This window comes from Heloderma suspectum, chromosome 4 (genome assembly GCF_057233095.1).
Source record: "Heloderma suspectum isolate Gila_16-S chromosome 4, 16-S_ref, whole genome shotgun sequence".
NCBI classification, from domain to species: domain Eukaryota; kingdom Metazoa; phylum Chordata; class Lepidosauria; order Squamata; family Helodermatidae; genus Heloderma; species Heloderma suspectum.
The window spans coordinates 80,143,280-80,163,809 of NC_139461.1; the positions used below are offsets into that span (position 1 = coordinate 80,143,280).

Sequence of the window (20,530 nt, forward strand, 5' to 3'; positions counted from 1 at the left end):
GATGCACCACTTACATCAGAACTAGAACTAACTTTACAATGCTCCCCCACACTTACCGGCTCTCTGATTTACAAGCTTCCATGTTGTCAGGGCATAAATTCCAGAGTCGAGTCAACTCTTCACTGTAAGTAGAAACACAAACCAGGTTACTTTATTTTTATATTTTGTGAAATATGTTTTCAGGTGTCAAATATTTTGCAAAGACAGTTACCTTTCCATCACCTGCAGAAGTTAAGTCAACAAGAGGTTACCTTGTGTGTATATGATTCTCTGCTATTAATCAACACCACTGTTAACAAATGATGCCAAATACTGCTATTCAAAACTTCTCTTGTAAGGGATTAGATTTATTCTCTTGGTTAAATTCCTAGGGTGAAAACTTCTCAATCTACACTGTATAGAATCTACACTGTCCTTACGCTTCTAAAATGAGAAATGGTCAAACAAAAAAATTGCAAAAGCATTCCCACGTTCATAAGGGGTCAGAAAATCATTTCCTTTTGCGATCTCATGCAAGTGGGGGGTGGAGGGCTGCTTGGAAAGCATGGAAGTGGAGGATGAAATTGACATTGACAATGGGGTGGGGGGAGATATGGCTATGCTGGAATCAATAGCAGATAGGTGGTCTTGCAGTCTTGCACACCTGCTAAGACCCCTAAAATAAAAATAAAAAGTTTGTGAACGCATTCTCATGTTCATTAGGGCTCAGAAATTTAAATCCCTTTGGAAATCTGATCGGGGGGGGGGGGAGTTTCCATCATGAGGAAACTCCAGCGGACCAACTGCAGAAAGGGTGCTGATGTAGGGAATGAGGAAACAAGGATTCCTGCAGCAAAGGGCCCAGGATATGTGCCTGTAGTGTCCAGAAGGACAGAAACGGGCTGAGAAACAAGCCACAGCAAGCCAACAAGCATGTGATTGTCTGTTGGGAGTAACAGACAAGACAGCCACCCACCGTGGCTTATTTTCAGGGTAACTTAGCGTGATGTGAGAACTTGCCCACAAACTGGGCTGGTTCTCATGTCACACTAAGCCACCTTGGAGAATAAGCTGCAGTGGGTTCATTGCTCACTGAACAACCCACATTACTCCCGAAAGACGATTGGGCGCATGGCAGCTTGGCATAGTTTCTTTCCCTCTTAGTCCTCCCAGCGTCCTTTGCGTGGCAACCCATCTCATATTCTTGTCCCTAGGACAGGAAACTTTCCCAGCCCCTTCCCAACTCTGATCGCTACCTCTTTTCGGAGGTAATACTAAGAGAAAGTACAAACCCATTTGCACAATTCAGAAGCACCAAAAAGACAAAAGCATTAAGCTTTTCCCGCACTCCTATTTTTGTGCTAAAATCCCCTGCGCACCCCGTGGGGGCATTAAAAAGGGGGAAAAGTCTCAAAACATGCGGTGGGGGCAATTGGGGCATGAAAACAGGAATGGGGAAAGCTTAAATCCCTCCTCCCAAATCACCATGGTCCAAAATTGGGGCAATGCACACTTACGCAGAGGTAACTCAATCGTGCATACACACATAGCTCTGGCAGGAAGAGGAACATCCCTCGTCCCCAGCTGCGAGGAGCAGCCAAGGATGCTTTTTTAAAGAATCGATGGATAGCCAAAAGGTTAAAAAAAAGAGATCACACACTTGGCCGGGGGCGGGGGAATAGATGCTTTTACTCTCATTGTTCAGAAATCTCTCTGCAGGTGGTGGAAGGCAGAGAAGGAGGAGGGTGAACCAAAGCTCTTTCTCTGGTAGGCACAGCAAAAGGCTTTAAAAAACAGCATGCTTAGTTTAACTCTTATTTCTCACAAAAGCCTTTGCAGGTAGTGATCTGACAGAGGGGGATGGGGGCGGAAAAGTTTCCCCGTGGAACTGGCAAGGGCAAAGCACAGAAAGCATGCCAATAGCAAAGAGGCTGCTGATGTAATGAGGCTGCAAGGACTCCTGGGATACATGCTGGGAGCAGGCAAGAAAACTAAGGGGGAAAAAAAACATGGCAAACCGCAGATCATCTGCTAGGACAAAGTGAGCAACCAACCAACCTACAGGGCTTATTTTCAACATGGCTTATTGTGACATGCAAACTGTCCCAAGTGGTCAATGAAAACAATTATGCGTTATTTCAAGACAAGGCTGGACAGCCATCTGTCAGGGATGCTCTGACCTGGATTCCTGCATTGAGCAGGGAGTTGGACTCGATGGCCTTGTAGGCCCCTTCCAACCCTACTATTCTATGCTTCTATGGTTAGCCTATAGGTAAGTTTGGCATTCATGGTTTAACCTAACCATGCCCTTCCAGCTTCACAGTATCACTTTTCACATCACCAAGTTATGTCATTATATACAAAATGACAAGTATACATATGAAGAAAAATAAAGGCTTGACATACTTCCCCATCAGAATTTTTTTGTTAGGTCCTTTTCCCAGGAAGTCTTCAGGAGCTGGTCTCTTTCGCACAAAAAGTCTTATTGGCTTGGAATCACTTGGTCTATAGAACAAATAATGCATTAAAATTAAGAACCAGCATGGTTTAGTGGACTGAGTGTGCGGGTTGCAGATCAACATGCTACACAGCTATCATGCTCACTGGGTTACCTTCAGCAAGTAACTCTCATTCAGCCTAAGCGACCTCATGTGTTCCTTGTTATACTAAAATGCCAATCCAAGCTCCTTAGATAGTGAAAGAGTGGAACATAAATGTAATACATGAATATAAGCAGAGAGCCCTAATAAGATGGCAATGTTGTTGGCTAAATCTTTCTGAATATCTTGTATGCAAAGGCAAGGTCTCTAGCACCTTTGCACCATATATATGCAAAGGTCTCTAGCACCTTATGTTCCCTGTTCAGCGATCTGCAGATTGCTGAACAGGGAACATAACCGATGCCAAAAGGCTGCCTTTGGACATTCCACATACACAGCTTGGTATCACACAGTGATATTGTCCTGGGCTGAACCTGATTAAAGACAGCTTCCCTTTGGTGCACCCTAAGGAGGGAGCTACCTGTAAACTTGAAGATGGAGATATGCGTAAGAGACCTCAAGGGCTCCATGCTCCCAAACAGTTCCTACAAGTTAGGAAGGGTTATAAACCCCATCCCAGGGGCTGAGCTATAAGCAGTAGTTATTAACCTACATCTGCCTCTGCCTTGCGCCATTCTTCCCCGTTTGGTACTCAGAAGCCAGCTTTAGGCACCATCTCACTTACCTACTGCCAACATTTTGCTAAACTGCTATAAACTGTCATAAAGTTGCAGCCTATTTTCAACCCAGCTTGGTGTGTTGGTCCCTCCTAGTCCCGCATTTGGGACAATTAGATTTTGGATCAACTTTGATGAATCACACTCGATTTGCTGCTAATGATTCTATCCATTTCTGTGCAAAGTTTAAAAAAATTAAACCTCTCATATCAAAACTGTTCTTTGTGTAGCTGTCTAGGAATGCTTAAAATAAAATCCCAGGCCTTGCTCTGTTGTTGTTGTTGTTCAGTCGTTCAATCGTGTCTGACTCTTCGTGACCCCATGGACCTTAGCACGCCAGGCCTTCCTGTCCTGCGCTCTCTCCCGGAGCGTGCTCAAGTTCATATTCATTGCATCGGTGATGCTATCTAGCCATCTCATCCTCTGCTGTCCCCTTCTCCTTTTGCCTTCAGTCTTTCCCAGCATCAGGGTCTTCTCTAGATACTTGCAAATTAGTGTAATTTCACTCCCCTCCCCACAAATTGCTGGTGAATACAAGCCTCAAGGATTTCACTGTAGTTTTACACTTGGAGCATCTTTCCTAAAGGCAGCAAAATGCCAAGAGCTTACAAGCATTATAGATCCAAAGGGGAGACAGCTCCATGAAATATGGCTCTTGCTTACATATCTGATTACCAAAGATTTTACAAAGACTTCAGGATAATACATCATTACCTATTTATTCTATTGAAGATAGGGGATATGCAAGTACTGTACAGGTATTACAGGAATGTTGTTCCAATCTAATCTCTAAAGATTAACATTTTTTAGTTTGTTACCTTTCTTTCACAAAACTTGGGCAACCTTCATTTTTCCAGGAATTCCAGTTTTCTTCTGTGTTTAATATGTGCTGTAAAAACAATGGGTCAGTACACGTTACTATCACCTTAAGCATTATTGGTGGGGGTTTGTAAAAATAAAATGCTATGAGCATATAAGGCAGAGCTGAGGTCACAGGAAAAATAGAACCGCAGTGCCTCAAGGTACCATTTTGTCTCTAATGCTATTTAACATATATATGAAGCCATTTGGTGTGATCATTAGGAGTCTGGGGGTAAGGTGACACCAGTACTCTGATGACACTCAGCTCTATTTCTCCATTACATCTGAATCAGGAGAGGCTGTGCATGACCTAGACTGGTGCTTAGATGCAGTGGTGGGCTGGATGAAGGCCAATAAGCTGAAGCTTATAAGATGGAGGCATTGCGGGTTCCCAGGGCCAGGAATTAGGGAGCTTAACTGTTCTGGATGGGGTTGCACTCCCCATGACAGAATGGTTATGCAGCTTGGGAATGCTCCTAGATTCATCATTAGAAGCCCAAGTGAATTCTGTGGCACAGAGCACCTTTCACCAATTTCAGCTAGTACATCAACTGTGCCCATTCCTAGACAGGAATAGCTTAACCACTGTGATCTATGCATTGGTAACCTCGAAACTGGACTACTATGGTCTATGTAGGGCTGGCCTTGAAGCTGGTTTGGAAGACACAAGCTACACTGGCTGCTGGTTTGTTACCAAGCCAGGTTCACGGTATTATTACTGACATACGAAGCCCTAAATAACTTAGGATCAGGTTACCTGAAAGATCATCTCCCACTATAAAGACCATTAGACCACCTCGATCTTTAGGGGTTCCTGGTTGACAGCTGGGTGGTCACTGTGTGAACAGAATGCTGGACTATATGGACCCGTGGTCTGATCCAGCACGGCTCTTCTTATGTTCTTATGGGAGCCCTTGCTGTTTGTGCTAAACCACACAGAATCCCATCTGGCAGCAACAAGGCAACGAGCCTTCTTTGTGGTGGTGCCCTCCCTGGGGAATGACCTCCCCTCTGTGATACATCAGTCACTGAAAAACACATGCTTTCAATGATTACTAAAAAAGTTACTTGTTTATCCTAGCTTTTGCCAGCCATTAACATCTAAATGCTATGTTTTTAATAATGTATTGTTCTGTAATACGTTGTGAGCCGCTTTGGGATTTTTAAAATTGGAAGCAGTACATAAATGTTCTAAAATAAATAAATAAAAGATATTAGCAGGGAACTATTAGGGATGATACTTGAAACTGCAACTTCAGTGTTTGACGTTTACTCGTTTACTGCATTTTTATACCAGCCAATAGCCTCATTTCTCTATTGTTCACAAAATAAAGGTTAAAACTGTAAAATATATAATATAATAAAACAATGTAAATTAAAACAGCCCCAGAATACAACCAAGGAAAAACCAACAGCAGAAGACATCAACAGTGAAAGGATCTAAAAAGCACCAACAAAATTTTAAAACTTGAACACTAAAAAGCCTGGAAGAATAAGAAGGCCTTCACTGGGCACCAAAGAGATCACAATATAGGCGCCAGGCAAGCCTCTCTGGGAAGGGCACTCCACAACTGGGCCACCACTGAAAAGGCCCTCTCTCAAGTAACCACTGGCTTCACCTCATTTGGTGAGGGCACCTGGAGAAGGGCCTCTGAATATGTCGTTATGGTCCAGGTAGGTATACATAGGAAGAGACACTCCTTCAAGTAACCCCGTCCCCAAGCCATTAGAGCTTTAAAGATTAATACCAGCACACTGAATTGGGGCCAGAATCAGACTGGATGCCAGTACAGATCACAAAGTGCTGCATAATGTGAGCATATTGTCCAGTCCCTGTTAATAGTGGTGTGGCCCTATTTTGGACTAGCTGCCCTATTTTGGTTTCTGGACCATTTTCAAAGACAGCCCCACAAACAGCAAATTGTAGTAATTCTATCAGGACATTAACAGAGTATGGATAACTGCAGCAACACTATCTATCTAGATATACCAAATGCTATCAGCCTAAGCTGATAAAAAGTGCTCTTAGCCACAGAGGCCACTTGTGCCTCTAGGGACAATACTGGATCCAAGAAGACTCCCAAAGTGTGATCCTGATCCTTTAGGGGGAAAGCAATCCTCTCAAGAACATGTTGAACACCATCCAGCTGTGCAGAAAAACAATCCACTAACAGAGCCCCATTTAAAGTTGATGGTAGCCATCTGAAAGTTCAATCAATTCAATGTATGAAGAACTCACTCACCTCCACCATTTTTGAAAATCTCTCTCCATCTGGAGGATTTTCTGAAAGAAGCTGTTATTGGAAGAAGCCACACATTTAGATGGCAAATGTTGAAGCAGAACATGTGAAAGACAGCTACCAACCAAAATTACAATTACAGTTTCATAAATACAAAGTAATATCTTTAAGGTTATATTTCTTATACAAGATTTCTTTCACAATCTAGATGACATAGTCAAACATAGTTTAACTTATGGTTACACAGAGCTATAAAAGTAGAGCATAACAAAGAACAAATGCCACAAAAATAGTATTCCTTTTTTTTTTTTAAGTTACAGTGTTTTTAAGTTACAGTGCACAACGTTTACAGTCTATAGCACTGACCTGGTAAACCAACTTTGTAGTATCTTCAATCCACAGGGATTGCTCATCCGTCAAAATATAGTTTGAACTAGAATGCAAACCACCAATTACAAGTCAGAGATTGAAATATAATGGGTTTAATGTAGAATGTTCTGCCATTGGCAGCACATTCCCTGAATGGATTTCTGCTCAGAATGCTCTCTCTGGTGGAAAGAGGGAAGAGGTGGCTTTTACTATTTTGCTCCTCCAGCTCCCAGCATCATCTCACTCACTGCTCTGGAGGCCACCCCAAAGCATAGGGAGCTGCAGGGGATGGGAAGAAATGGATGAAAATCACCTCCTCCCCGATTCTGCCAGCAGGATTCCTCTGCTAGATCAGAAGGTATATATGTACAGAAGTAGCTCTTCTGTCCGTGGGAGGCATACTGGAGATCCAACCCAGTATATTTAAGTTAATCACTTGAGTAATAATCTCTTTTAAACTAGTTACGTTTTTACATGCATGTATATGAAAGATAGCAAAAATGAAGCACAATCCAACCAGAGTCAAGAACATTTAAGAACTCTCAGCGTTTAAAGGAATAATTCTACTGGAAAACAAATACCCTCGACGAATTCCATTGTTAAAAGTTGATATATCTTGGTTTATTGTTCTTTGTATTTGAAATTGAAATTTGATAAATATTTTTTAAAGAACGTTCATGCCCCTTTGATTTCAATGGGATGGGTTAACAAATCCCATTGAATCCCATTAACATTTGTTAACAATTAACAAATGGTTAATTTTCACACTGAAGATGTGTGCACACACAGGAAGAATCCCTTCCACACGAAGTACAAAGATTTCTTTTCAGAGGTAGCATGAAATTAATAATGGTAAGTACCGGCAAGGTCTAAGTTTTCACTAAAAGGGAAGAAATATTGTGCAGTTAAAATAAACACCTTAAGCATAACATTTTTTTCTATTACCCTCCCCCTTCCTTTCCATTAGACCATGTGGGAGTACTTTTCAATGGACTAAAGTCAACAACAGATGTATATAAGCAGAGTAAGGGTTGCAATGGGTCAGATTTGAGCAGTTTTAATGAAAATATACTAAAGGAAAGAGGTATTTTGGGGGGAGGAGAAAGCATTTTTTAAATGTTTAAAATTAATTCCTTGCTTACCTTTTAAATTTCACCTGACCCTTTAGATACTGGAATAATATTAAATACTGCAATAGGATGTGACGGCGGAAGTTGCTGTCACTCAGCTGTAAATCCATTAACTGGGGGGAAAGCACATATATATTCTTCTGCAATTCAAATGTCTTTTATAAGATAGAAAAAGTCAAGTAAAAAGGAACAGAATAGTCAACAACAGAATAATGTTGTTGCCCTTAACATGCACTTTTTCAAAATGCAAATAGCAGACACTGGGGTGACTGATAATGATCAGAATCACAGAAGGTAGAGAGTAAGTTCAACCCTTTCTTCTCCTGCTGTAGTGCAGAAAGAAACCATTCATTTGAAGCTGCTATTTGCATTTGGGAAGAAATGCCTCGCTGGTGCCAATGAGGTACAGTCAGGGCTAGAAATATTGGAACAAGGATAACTGTTTTGGCAGTTGGCCTCTGTACACCACCACACTGAAGTTGAAAGGAAACACACCCAGATGGGAGCGAAGTCAGGACTTTCAGCTGTAATTCAAGGGGGTTGACAAAAGTGGGGCACTAACCATTCAGGAAGCACAGCCAGTGGCATACAAACACACCCATCGTTGGTGGCTCATTAGTAATGGAACAAACCAACATCATTTCAAACTTAAGGATCGCCTTTAATACCTGGGTGAAAATCCTTTGCAGTCAATGACTGCCTGAAGCCTGGAACCCATGGACATGACCCAATGCTGAGTTTCCTCCCTCAAGATGCTTTGCCAGGCCTTTACTGCAGCTACCTTCAGCTGCTGCTTGTTTGTGGGTCTTTCTGCCTTTGGTCTTGTCTTCAGTAAGTGAAAAGCATGCTCTATTGAGATCAGGTGACTGACTTGGCCATTGAAGAACATCCCACTTCTTTGCCTGGAGAAACTCTTGGGTAGCTTTTGCTGTATGTTTTGGGTCATTATCCATCTGCAATATGAAGCGGCGTCCTATCAGTTTGGCAGCATTTGGCTGAATCTGAGCAGAAAGTATAGCCCTATACACTTCAGAATTCATCCTGCTGCTTTTATCAGCAGTCAGGTCATCAATAAACACCAGTGACCCGGTTCCATTGGCAGCCATACATGCCCATGCCATAACACTGCCTCCACCATGTTTGACAGAGGATGTGGCATGCTTTGGATCACGAGCTGTTCCTTTCCTTCTCCATACATTTCTCTTCCATCATTCTGGTACAAGTTAATCTTGGTTTCATCAGTCCAAAGAATCTTATTCCAGAACTGGGCAGGCTTTTTTAGGTGTTTGCTGGCAAAGGTTAATCTGGCCTTTCAGTTCTTGAGCATTACCAGTGGTTTGAACCTTGTTGTGAAGCCTCTGTATTTACATTCATAAAGCCATCTCTTGACTGTAGATGTTGACAATGACATGCCTACCTCCGCAAGAGCATTCTTGACCTGGCTAGATGTTGTGAAAGGGTTCCTCTTCACTATGAGCAGCATTCTGCGGTCATCCACATTAGTTGTCTTCCGTGGTCTTCCAGACCTGTTGCTGTTGTTGAGCTTGCCAGTTAAGTCCTTCTTTTTCAGGATGTTCCAACTGTTGTTTTGGCCACTCCCACTGTTTTTGCTATCTCTCTGATGGGTTTATGTTGTTTCCTCAGCCTAATGATGGCCTCCTTTACTCACATGGACACCTCTGTGGACCTCATGTTGGGGGTTCCAGTGAACAGCTACCAAATGCAAATGCAACACTCAGATCCACCTCCAGGCCTTTTATCTGCTTGATTGGTCATGGGGTACCCAGGAAACAGGCCACACCTGGCCATGCAGCTGCTTGTCAGCCATTCATTCCATTACTTATGAGCCACCAACAATGGGGACGTGTGTATGCCACTGGCTGTCCTTCCTGAATGGTTAGTGCCCCACTTTTGTCAATCCCCTTGAATTACAGCTGAAAGTCCTGACTTCGCTTCCATCTGGGTGTGTTTCCTTTCAGCTTCAATGTGGTGGTGTACAGAGGCCAACTGCCAAAACAGTTATCCTTGTTCCAATATTTCTGGCCCTGACTGTATTTCCTCACAATGCAGGTATTAGCTTCAAATAAGCAATTCTGTCAGCACCACAGCAGGAAAAGGAAGGGGTTAACTCGCCCCAACCCACCAGCTAAGATCCTGATAATTATCAGTCGTCCCCCCACAACGGCTTCTATTACCATTTTGAAGAAGAGCACCTTAAGGGCAAAGACACATTTAATGTCGCATCTTGTTTGGCTCCAAAGGATCACTAATCAATTTACTAGAATCTAAGCCAGCTTTGTCCCACTGACTTCTATGAGGCTAAAGCAGCTAAGAAATCTTGTACACTAGCAACACTGGTTTATGATCAGGCCTAATCAATTATTTTTTAAAAATTGAATTATTGCTTCACAGTAGTTAAAATATTCCTTCCTCCATAAGGTCTGTTATGTTAGGACCAGCAAGAACAATACCTTCTCACTTGTGAGGAATTTAGCAAAGTAAACATGCTCTCCTCCAGTTTTCAGTTCTTCTAATTTCTTTCTTGAAGCTTGGGTGTCATCCAACTTGTAGCTCTTAAAGACAGCCAATACCTCTTCAGAGTACTTTAGAAATTGATAACAGTAAAATACAATATTTAAAGAAAATCACAGCAACAAAGCACATCTGAAATTTGATCAGGTATGTAACAGATGCTAATCTATTGTTGCTCCTTTCCCATTACCTGTTTTGACTGCCAGGGGCTATCCAAGAGCAAATTCTATTTGTATCTTTTATTATAAGACCATCAACAGGAAGGTTAGATATACAATACATAAACAAAATCACTGCAGTTAAACTGCCAGCTGCATATCTTGAATGAATTGTGCTTTAATGTTCAGAAGACACCCTTACTTCCCACTCCCAAATAGTCATGCTAAGCTGAGGCACAGTGAACGGCCTGGGAACATCCTGGTGTAGCAGTCACTGAAACTAAGCAGGAAGCTGCCTATGCATTTTTTCTAATTAACACAATGCCAATACGTCTTCCTCCAATATCAGCATAATTTTCCTGGAATGTTATAACACCACCTCAAGTGGTTGCTGCAACTCCTTGTTAAAGCCTCTCCAATGCATCTTATGCGAACTACAATAAATTACAGACAACTATGAATTTCTCAAGCACATCTCAAGAGGAAGGCCTATTCTTAGTTATAAATGGCATCCTAAACTAAATCAGAGTCTTAACACAGCAGACCAGAATCTACTATTACATGACTTCACCTACTACCAAGGGCCCATTCACCTACACAGCCTCTAATGATATGTGCTATCACCTGCTAATACTGTCCTTTACACAGTTACATAACAGAGTGAATGCACATAGTCAGACTTTAAATATGAGGACATGTGTCCCTGAAAACACTTTTAACATTATGGTAGCTGTAATGACCTTATGGTTGCTGTATATTGTAGTTTAAATAAGGACAATGAGTGGCAGTGTATAAGAAGTTATTGTTCTCTGTTTGGTACTTATAGCAATTCTTTAGTATTCATACTTTGGTATAGATTACATATGTCTGTTTCACACTGGCCATCATGCCATCTCTCCATTTTCATTCACTTTCAGTTTTATATATGTTAATTCCCCCCGCCATCTGTCAAGTTTACTGTAATACTATATATTACCCACATTTCCAGTCCCCTTAATTCATCTGCCTATGAATGTTCATGCTACAGTAAGGGAGCAATCCTATGTCCTCTAGAGTGCTGGGTGACCAGCCAGCCAGATGGGCGATTAATAAATTTAATAAATAAAAAATAAAAATAGACAGTGTCTCGGGGACATAGGATTTTTTGGTTTCTGGGCTCTGAGGTCAGACACAGGGCTCTGAGGTCAGAAACCATACTCCCCACACCTTCCCCGCCAGCACGACTCTCTCTACACTGGCTATGTGGAAACCGAGTGCGGAGATGGGGAAAAGGGGGCAGTCCCAGGGGCAAAGAGAGGAGGAGACTGTGGAAGCTGCATTACACAGCTTCGTATGCATGGTGTGGTCTCCTCCACTCCTGCTATGAAGCTAGAAATATAGGGCGGCTGGAGCACAGAGGTGAGGATCGCCTCCGTGCTCCGCCTGCCCTGCATTGGATAGTCGTCAGCCTCCAAGTTCAGAGGCTGACTACTGTCTTCATAGGATTGCACTCTAAAGCAGTTTAGATTTTAAAGTGCAATGTTACGTATGTGTACAAAACTCATTAACGCCTTCATAAACGCTTATTTGTGGGTACACTGTGTCTTATGATTGGAATATTATAGAAATAGTACAAAATACTGACCTCTCCAAAGATGGGAGACAAAACACATACACACAGCAGAGCCATTACCTTAAGAAATGTTTTCCATGAGATCTTTTCATAACACTGTACAGGATTCCTAAAGTAGTCCTGAAGGGACCAGAACTTTCTGTACAGGTTGTAATCTATTGGAATGGAACTGAAAAAATAATATTTAACATATGCACTCAAACACATTTCTGGCGATTATTGGAAACAAATTTGTTATACTCATTATTTAAATTTATAGCCTGCCTTTCCACACTAACGCCCAATCAAGCTGAACACATAAACACAGAACTCAGACAGGAAGCTTGTCCAAGTTCCTGCCCAAGACTGCCAACTTCTAGAGTGCACATTCCCTTTTCAAGACATAGCACTGGTGTGAAAGCAGCTAGCGCTCCATTTATTAAATAGCAAATGCTCCCTATCAATCATCCCTTTTTAAGAAAATGTTGTAGGTCGCTAAAAGAAGCCCATTAAATAGCTATGGAATGACTCTATTGAGGAGGAAATATTGACAAACTACAATGTTAAGAAGCCACTATTTTAAAAGTCTTGCACATCTGGAAGAAAGCCTTATTTGTAATTTATCAAGCTACTCCTGTGTTCTACAGCTGTGCTCACTAGTTATTTATCCATTGTTGTCATTTGTTCTTTAGAAATGGCAGCAAAGCCTTGTTGATTCATCAATGCAGCTACTATTCTACAAAACTCACAAAAAGGTGGAAAATGACATTCTTGTAACCATGTAAGTCAAAGCTAGACAACAGGCCATTAACAAATGCCTATCTAATCAAATGACCTGCACGTTATCCTAAAGTGTTATCCTAAAATATAAATATTGCTAAAAAGTAAGTTCTCTGGTTGGTAAGTTCTCTGGTAAACAACACTATCAGCAACCATTTGATATAGCTCTAGTCCTAAGTAGGCATCTCATACATTTTTTTTTTACTTTATAACAAACTGATGACTTAAATATGCCTGAGCTTACCAACTAGTAGGAGCTTCATCATCTCCCATTTCACCTTCCTCTACTTCCATTCCTTCATCTCTCTCTTCTACATGCTGAAGAATAAGAGGGCATTTAGAATTCATTTGTGTTTGTTTTACTGTTCCTACAACTTGAGACCTTTCCTCCACAGAACATTGAAAAGGAGGCTGAATCATTAAGCAAGGACTGGGAGATGCAGATTATAATTAATGCAGTAATATTGATTATTGCTGGTATTTTAAGTAATCAGTGAAGTAAACAGCACACTCAAAATGGAAGACCTGACAATTTCCCCTAATTGTCAGGTCTTCCAAAATGGAAGACCTGACAATTTCCCCTGTATCTTTTCTTCCTTTAAGAGCCCAATTTAGTAAAGTATTCATATTTTTAAAAATGGATAAATTACTTCACAGATTTGAAAATTCAGTCCTACCATACATTTATATGGAATGGAGGCAGAAGAGATCCGCTGGCGGAGCAACAGGCACATCAACTGACCTGCCAATTTGTGCAGGCAGGGTGGGAGGTAAAGGGCAGCTTTTTCTTCACACCACCCATTCTAGTAAATGGGAGGGAATTAACTCCATCAGCTCCAGCTGTTTCTGTGGGCATGTCGGGGAATGAAGGGGCTCTTTTGAGGTGGCACCTTCACACCCACCAACACACCCTGTTCCCCTGCTTGCTGCTGACGGAGTATTGCTAGTGGAATATCTACGCTGGTAGATTTCCAACGGTGTAAGCATTATCTCCGCTGGAGAGCAGCACTTGTGCTGCTTCCTGAGGCTCCTGCTTCCGGCTGAGGTTAGGATTGCTTCCTTAGTGTGCAATTCAAGATTTTTTAATATCACTTTCCCTCTTTTAGAAGAGTTACAGTCATATAACTCTCCCCAAATGCTACTTTATGCCCCAGTTTCTATAGGTTGCCCACATAATTTGTTTTGTACAGAATAGAAAATAAAAAGAAGATGAAAACCTTCTGCCCAAGGGTGCTCTCTTGCTCGCTGGTATTAAAAACTGTGATATTTTCCAAATTAAATTGACTTTGCAAGTTAAGCCCTGCAAGAAAAAAAAGATACACTTTAAAAATCAAGGACTTATCAGGAGAAATAACTGTATCATGACATTCACACCTAGTATATGCTAGGATGTATGAAGCAGTATGTCCTGATAATTTAGAAATAATTATGTTGTATTGTAACTACAAAAAAAGACGGGAAATAGTGTCTAACAATCATTTGCACAGAGACCCATGGATGTGGCAGGTTACAAATCTAAAATACTTACAACCATGGTAGAATTAGAATAAAATTGGATTTAAAATATGTGACAGACTCCACTGCAATCTGTCCATTATACTGTTGTTTATGTCATCACATGAGAACAAAATTCACCTGATTTTTCTGAAAGTGGGAATAATCTAGCGAGGAATAGCTGAATTCTTCCACAGAACACTGTATTTTGTGATTTAGATAATCTTCTTAAAAGGTCTAAACAAAGATACAAAAGGAGAATACATTTATTAACAAGTTTCCAGGATTTATAAAATTTCACATGGTCAAGACTGTAGTGTCAAAGGTGATAATTAAACGTACCTGAGGGAGGTATTTAACTTCTTCTGATCCTTCCCTGCTTTTCTACTTATTTCCTACTTGGCTACAGCTACAATCCTACACTCATTTACTGGGAAATATGTTCGACTGAACTCATTGGGACTTACTTCTGAGTAAACACTGTGAGGATCATACTGTGATTCTCAGAACCTCAAACATATGCACAATTCTAACTTCCTCCTCCAGTGAGACAGACATGTAGTTTTGGTGGCATATGTAGCACACGCACTTCATTTTGACTTGAAGATGCACATACACTATATACACCACCAGCCTTTTATACTGAATTGTATTATGCAGATCTGTTCAAATATAGCTGGAGATGAGTCAAGGTTTGATGAACAGCACTGGAAGCTGGGCAATCTTCTGCAGGAAGGGATAGGAAGAAAAAGCTACTCACCATTGCACATTCTCAGCAAATAATTCTTTCCTGCCGAGTAAAAAGTATTCTAAATAAAAAAATAAAAAACCATTTAAGAGCATAAAATCAGTTAACATTTTAAGCCAGAATGTTGTCAGTTATACTGACACTAGTAATAAATTCACTTTTGTCAATACATTAATTGTAAATTAAGGATGGTCACTTTATGTCCGACATAATTCAGAGCAGACCTGTGAACAACTACGCATCAATGGCAGAAAATATTCCCTCCAAGCAACCTGGAAGGAACACTTTTATAATATTACTATATTAAATATTTATACCCCATGCTTTTGCTCACACAGCAGCCAGAGTTGCTTACTGTGAAGAAAAATACAACACAGCAAAAAAGAATAATTCCAAATACTCAACCATAAAATATAAACAATTAAAAGCAGCAATCAAGTTACAAATAGCACAAACTAATCATTAAAAGTTTGTCAAAATAAAAACATTTTCTGTTTATGTTCAAAAGGAATGTCTGCTCCCTTATCAACCTGCCCATCTGCTATCATCTTGACCTCTAAGTGTCCTTGCCATATGGATCGCAACTGGGGAGAGGATGTTTTTGATTGTGGAGCCCCATCTGTGAAACACTCTTACTGGAGATGCTCACTTGGCACCCCTATACTATTCTTTCAATGCCAGATTAAGTCCTTTTTATTCTCCCAGGCTTTTAAAAATGTTTAACTTGTTTGGTTTAGTTTTTAATGCTGCTTTAAAATATTTATTTATTACATTTCTATACCGCCCAATAGCTGAAGCTCTCTGGGTGGTTTACAAAAATGACAAAGTACTGAAAAAAAACAGTATAGAATATGAAAGCTTAAAACTACAGTATAAAAATACAACCAGAATAAAACCTAGCAGCAATGCAGAGATTTGTAACAGATTTAAAACGTCAAAGTTAAAAGACTACAATGCTAAAATGCTGGGAAAATAAAAAGGTCTTCACCAGGCACCTGAAAGACTACAACGTAGGTGCCAGGCAAACCTCTCTAAGGAGCTCATTCTGCAGCCGGGATCCACAACAGAAAAGGCCCTCTTCCCGGTAGCCACCCACCTCACTTTGGCAGGGGCCCCCAGAGGAGGATCCCTGAAAATGATCTTAGGGTCCAGGCAGGTACATATGGGAGGAGACGATCTTTCAGATAACCTGCCCCCAAGCCTAGGGCTTTGAATGTTAATACCAGCACTTGGAATTGGGCCTGGACACGGACAGGCAGCCAGTGCAGCTGGGAAAGTATGATATGATTATGTTGGCCAGTCCCCATTAACAATCTCACTGCCCTGTTTTGGATCAGCCAAAGTTTCCAGGCCATTTTCAAAGGTAGCTCCACATATAATGCATTGCAGTAATCCAGACAAGAGATTATCAAAGCATGGATATCTGTAGCTAGGCTTTCTCTGTCCAGATAAGGGCGTACTTGGTATATCAGCCTAAGCTGATAAAAGGTGCTCCTTGCCACCGAGTCCATCTGTGCCTCAACTGACAGTTCTGGGTCTAAGAGCAACCCCAAACTACAGACCCGATCCTTTAGGTGGAGTGCAACCCCCTCCAGAACAGGTTGAACATCACCTGGCAGGGCAGATGAACCACCTACTAACAGTAGCTCAGTCTTGTCTGGATTGAGTCTCAGTTTTAAGTCCTCATCGAGTCCATTACTCTGCTCAGGCACTGATTCAGAACAGGCACTGCCTCACATAGATTTGATGAAAAAGAGAACTACAGCTGGGTGTTATTTGCGTATTGATGACATCTCAGCCCACACCTCTGGATAACCTCCCCCAGCGGTTTCATGCAGATGTTGAATAGCACAGGGGATAAAATAGAGCCCCATGGAACCCACAGCATAGTTGCCAAGGCACAGAGTAATAATCCCCCAGCACCACCTTCTGGAATCGGCCATCCAAGCAGAAGCGGAACCACTGCAGCACAGTGCCTCCAACTCCCACCCCAGACAACCTATTCAGAATGAAACCATAGTCAATGGTATTGAAAGCTGCTGAAAAGCCCAAGAGAATCAACAGGGTCACATTCCCCCTGTTCCTCTCCCGGCCAAGGTCATCCCACAGGGCGACCAAGGCAGTTTCTGTTCCATAACCAGGTCTGAAACCTGACTGAAACAGATCTAGATAATCCATTTCATTCAAGGGTGCCTGGAGTTGTCCAGCAACCATCCGCTCAAGCACCTTGCCCAGGAAGGGGATGTTAGCTACCAGCCTATAGTTGTTAACCTCCTCTGGGTCCGGGTTAGGCTTTTTCAGGAATGGCCTAATTACCACCTCTTTTAAAGAGGCCAGCACTACTCCTTCTCTCAAGGAGGAATTTACAACCTCCTGGACAGCCTCTCACGGAGGAATTTACAACCTCTCTCATATTCTAATGTGCTGTTATTTGCTGTTGTAAACTACCTTGGAATCTTAAGACGGAGGGAAGCATAGAAATCTATTAAACAAAAATAGCCAGCAAAGAGGGAGCCTGACACATCTCTACAAGGAAACTATTCCAAAGCCATGGTGCTCTCTCTTCTGCTCATGTGCTTAACATCCCCAAAAGATGGCACATTCTGCAAGGCAGATCTCAAATCTCAGGCAGTTCTATATTGAATCAGGCAGTCCTTTATGGAAGGACAGATACTGAAGCTTTAACTCAAATATTTTGGCCACCTAATATGAAGAGAAAACTCCCTGGAAAAGACCCTGATGCTGGGAAAGATTGAAGGCAAAAGGAGAAGGGGACGGCAGAGGATGAGATGGCTAGATAGCATCACCGATGCAATGAATATGAACTTGAGCACACTTCGGGAGAGAGCGGAGGACAGGAAGGCCTGGTGTGCTATAGTCCATGGGGTCATGAAGAGTTGGACACGACTTAACAACTGAACAACAACAACAAACCATGTTCAAGACAATTTCCAGCTTTAAAGACTAAAATCAGCACTTTAATTAAAGTTGGTACAATTAGTGATATGCTTTGAACTTTGGGCATGAGAAAGAAGTCTGGTCACATTGTTGGACCAACCGACATTTCCAAGCCGTTTTAAAGGCAGCCCCATGTAGATGGCATTGCTACAGTCTACCTGGAAGTAACTTACAGTATGGATGGCTGATGCCAGGTCCATCTTTTCCAAGAGAGGCCGCAGTTGATGAATCAACCAACACTGTTAAAAAGCATTCCTGGCAACCACTATGACCTTAGTATCAAGGGGAAGCATTGGATCCAGAAGTACCACCAAGCTGTGCACTGCTTCTTCAGGGGAGTGCAACCCATTCCCAAGTAGGCTGCATATCCCCTCCCAGACTGCCAGAGTGACTAACCAATGCTATCTCCAACTTGTCTAGATTATGTTTTAGCTTTTTCATCCCTTTCCATTCCTGAATTGACATCAAATATTGGTTAATAATTTCCACTCCCTCCCTGACAGAAGACGAAAGGAATAAGAGGTAGAACTATAGGTCATGAACCCACACCTTCAGATGACCTCTCCCAGTGGTTTCATGTATAGCAGGGGTGCAGAACACTGGGTGGCAAACTAATAACTTAAAAAAAAAAAATCTAGTGACTTTTGTGGACCTAACTGGAAGGCTGGTTTTCACTTAAGAGCTGCAAGGGCCTTATGAAAAGCCCATTTCATGAGTAAGCCAAAGGCACTTTTAAAATTCTCACATCATTTTGGTGCCATATTTCCCATGTTCTCTGAAGATGGCAGGCCCAGACTCTAGGCATCACTAGAGAGCACACGAAGTTGTTGCTCACAACCATTGAACTGCTATTGCATTTTAAGGGTGGAACACCAAAAGCACTAACAATAAGATGGAGTGACACATTATGTACCAGAACTCAAATTCTATTGTTTAAATTATTTTGAAACAGCATTTAAAATGTTTTAAAACTTTATTGAAGACACTTATTCTTGTTCATTAAGCAACTTATACCTCCAAAAGTCTGCTTCCAAAGTACCTCCCTGAAAGAATGATACTTACTGATTTCCATGTAGTTACATTTTTTTCCACAAAGGTGAAAATTCTGTCACATTGATCCAGAGGAAGGCAATCCAAAACATCTCCCAAAAGCACAAAAGGCGTTGATGCAGTGCAGATACCTTCATGGAATAGAATATTTATATTTAACTAATTCATTAGAGAAAATACTGGAGACCTTTTTCAAGAGACTTGCAATGGTTAACAAAACAAGGAGTTAGATTCTTCTGGTATGAAGCGTCTTTTTTAAATACTTCTCATCTCATTGATTCTGCAGATTCTACGAAGAGTCTTGAGAAAGAGTGGATCTGTTTTAGATCAGGTAAGCCAAAACTCACAGCTAAAGTTACTGAACTGCTATGGCAAATCTGACAATAATTTTCATTAGGTAATTAGTTTTCCTTAGTAAGACCTGCAGAGTGATTTAGGCTGTAATCCTAAACACACTTAGTAATGAATAAGCTCCACTCAAGTCAATAGGCACATCTTTAGACAGTGATAAACTTTTACAAGTTTCAGTCAACTGTTGTCAGGTAGAAAAGTAAGTAAAAATTATTACTAGCAGATGCACACAATTATTCTCCCCACCACAAGCTGAAAGTACATAAATAACCATAACCAATGTCCACACCTAGAAACTATGACAGCTATACTACGTAAGAACTTCAGTTAAAACATAATTAAAGGTGCAATCCTATGGCTGCTAGACGGCCATAGGATTGGTCGGTTCCTGGAGAACCCCCTCCCCACCACCTCGTAGGCAGTGCGGATTGTCCCCACGCGCTGTGCTCAGAAGAGCAGCAGAGAACAGGGGAAAGGAGGCGTTCCTGGGGGCAGAGAGTTAGGAAGTGTTGTCCGGCTACCCCACCCCGTGCTCTGATGTCCCGGGGCTAGACAGCTGAAATCGGCTGTCTAGCCGTGAATGCGGGGCAGCTGAAGCGCAGAGGAGACGATCCCCTCTGCACTCCTCCAGCCCTGCATTGGATAGACGGTCGCCTCCAAGTTCAGAGTCAGCCATCTATCCCCATAGGATTGCTCCCTAAATATTGCAAAATGGTCTGGGGGGGGGGGGGATTGTCATTTCAGTGTACCAAGGACATTCCATTGTTTTAGTACAGTTTTATTTTAGTTAATTGTAAACCACCCGTAAATTTTGTAATACAGGCAGGATATATATGTATTCATTACCATAATACTGATACAAAACATACTTCACTAGTTAGGAATATACACAAAAGATGTTTGCAGCTGTTCACACATTAATGGAAAGTGAACAAAGGAGAAATGTGAATTGTGAATTCAGAAGGATTCAAACTGTCTCAGACTCACCTTCTGTGACCCCACTAATAACAAGAGAGATGATAGCCAGGACATTTTCACATGAAGCTTTATTTATCTAAACAAGTGTAATGCA

General features: G+C 41.5%; 2 protein-coding genes across 3 annotated transcripts in view; one reads left to right on the top strand and one right to left on the bottom strand.

Moving 5' to 3' along the window:
- The window catches only part of USP14 (ubiquitin specific peptidase 14), a 53,690-nt gene extending 34,252 nt beyond the window's left edge, over window positions 1-19,438 (top strand). The window contains exons 17-18 of the transcript XR_014790138.1: window positions 1-124; window positions 19,394-19,438. The gene's annotated coding sequence lies outside the window, so the exon portion shown is untranslated. The remainder of the gene's footprint in view (window positions 125-19,393) is intronic.
- Window positions 1-20,530, bottom strand: part of THOC1 (THO complex subunit 1) — a 33,412-nt gene that overhangs the window by 5,964 nt on the left and 6,918 nt on the right. For both annotated transcript variants that reach the window (XM_084849742.1, XM_084849743.1), the window contains exons 4-17: window positions 20,446-20,512; window positions 19,120-19,238; window positions 15,112-15,160; window positions 14,493-14,588; window positions 14,075-14,157; window positions 13,102-13,175; window positions 12,159-12,267; window positions 10,268-10,399; window positions 7,809-7,909; window positions 6,664-6,730; window positions 6,301-6,351; window positions 4,015-4,085; window positions 2,386-2,484; window positions 57-122 (exon numbers count right to left, since the gene is read on the bottom strand). In XM_084849742.1, the coding sequence (XP_084705868.1) occupies window positions 57-122; window positions 2,386-2,484; window positions 4,015-4,085; window positions 6,301-6,351; window positions 6,664-6,730; window positions 7,809-7,909; window positions 10,268-10,399; window positions 12,159-12,267; window positions 13,102-13,175; window positions 14,075-14,157; window positions 14,493-14,588; window positions 15,112-15,160; window positions 19,120-19,238; window positions 20,446-20,512 (1,184 nt within the window). The remainder of the gene's footprint in view (window positions 1-56; window positions 123-2,385; window positions 2,485-4,014; window positions 4,086-6,300; window positions 6,352-6,663; window positions 6,731-7,808; window positions 7,910-10,267; window positions 10,400-12,158; window positions 12,268-13,101; window positions 13,176-14,074; window positions 14,158-14,492; window positions 14,589-15,111; window positions 15,161-19,119; window positions 19,239-20,445; window positions 20,513-20,530) is intronic.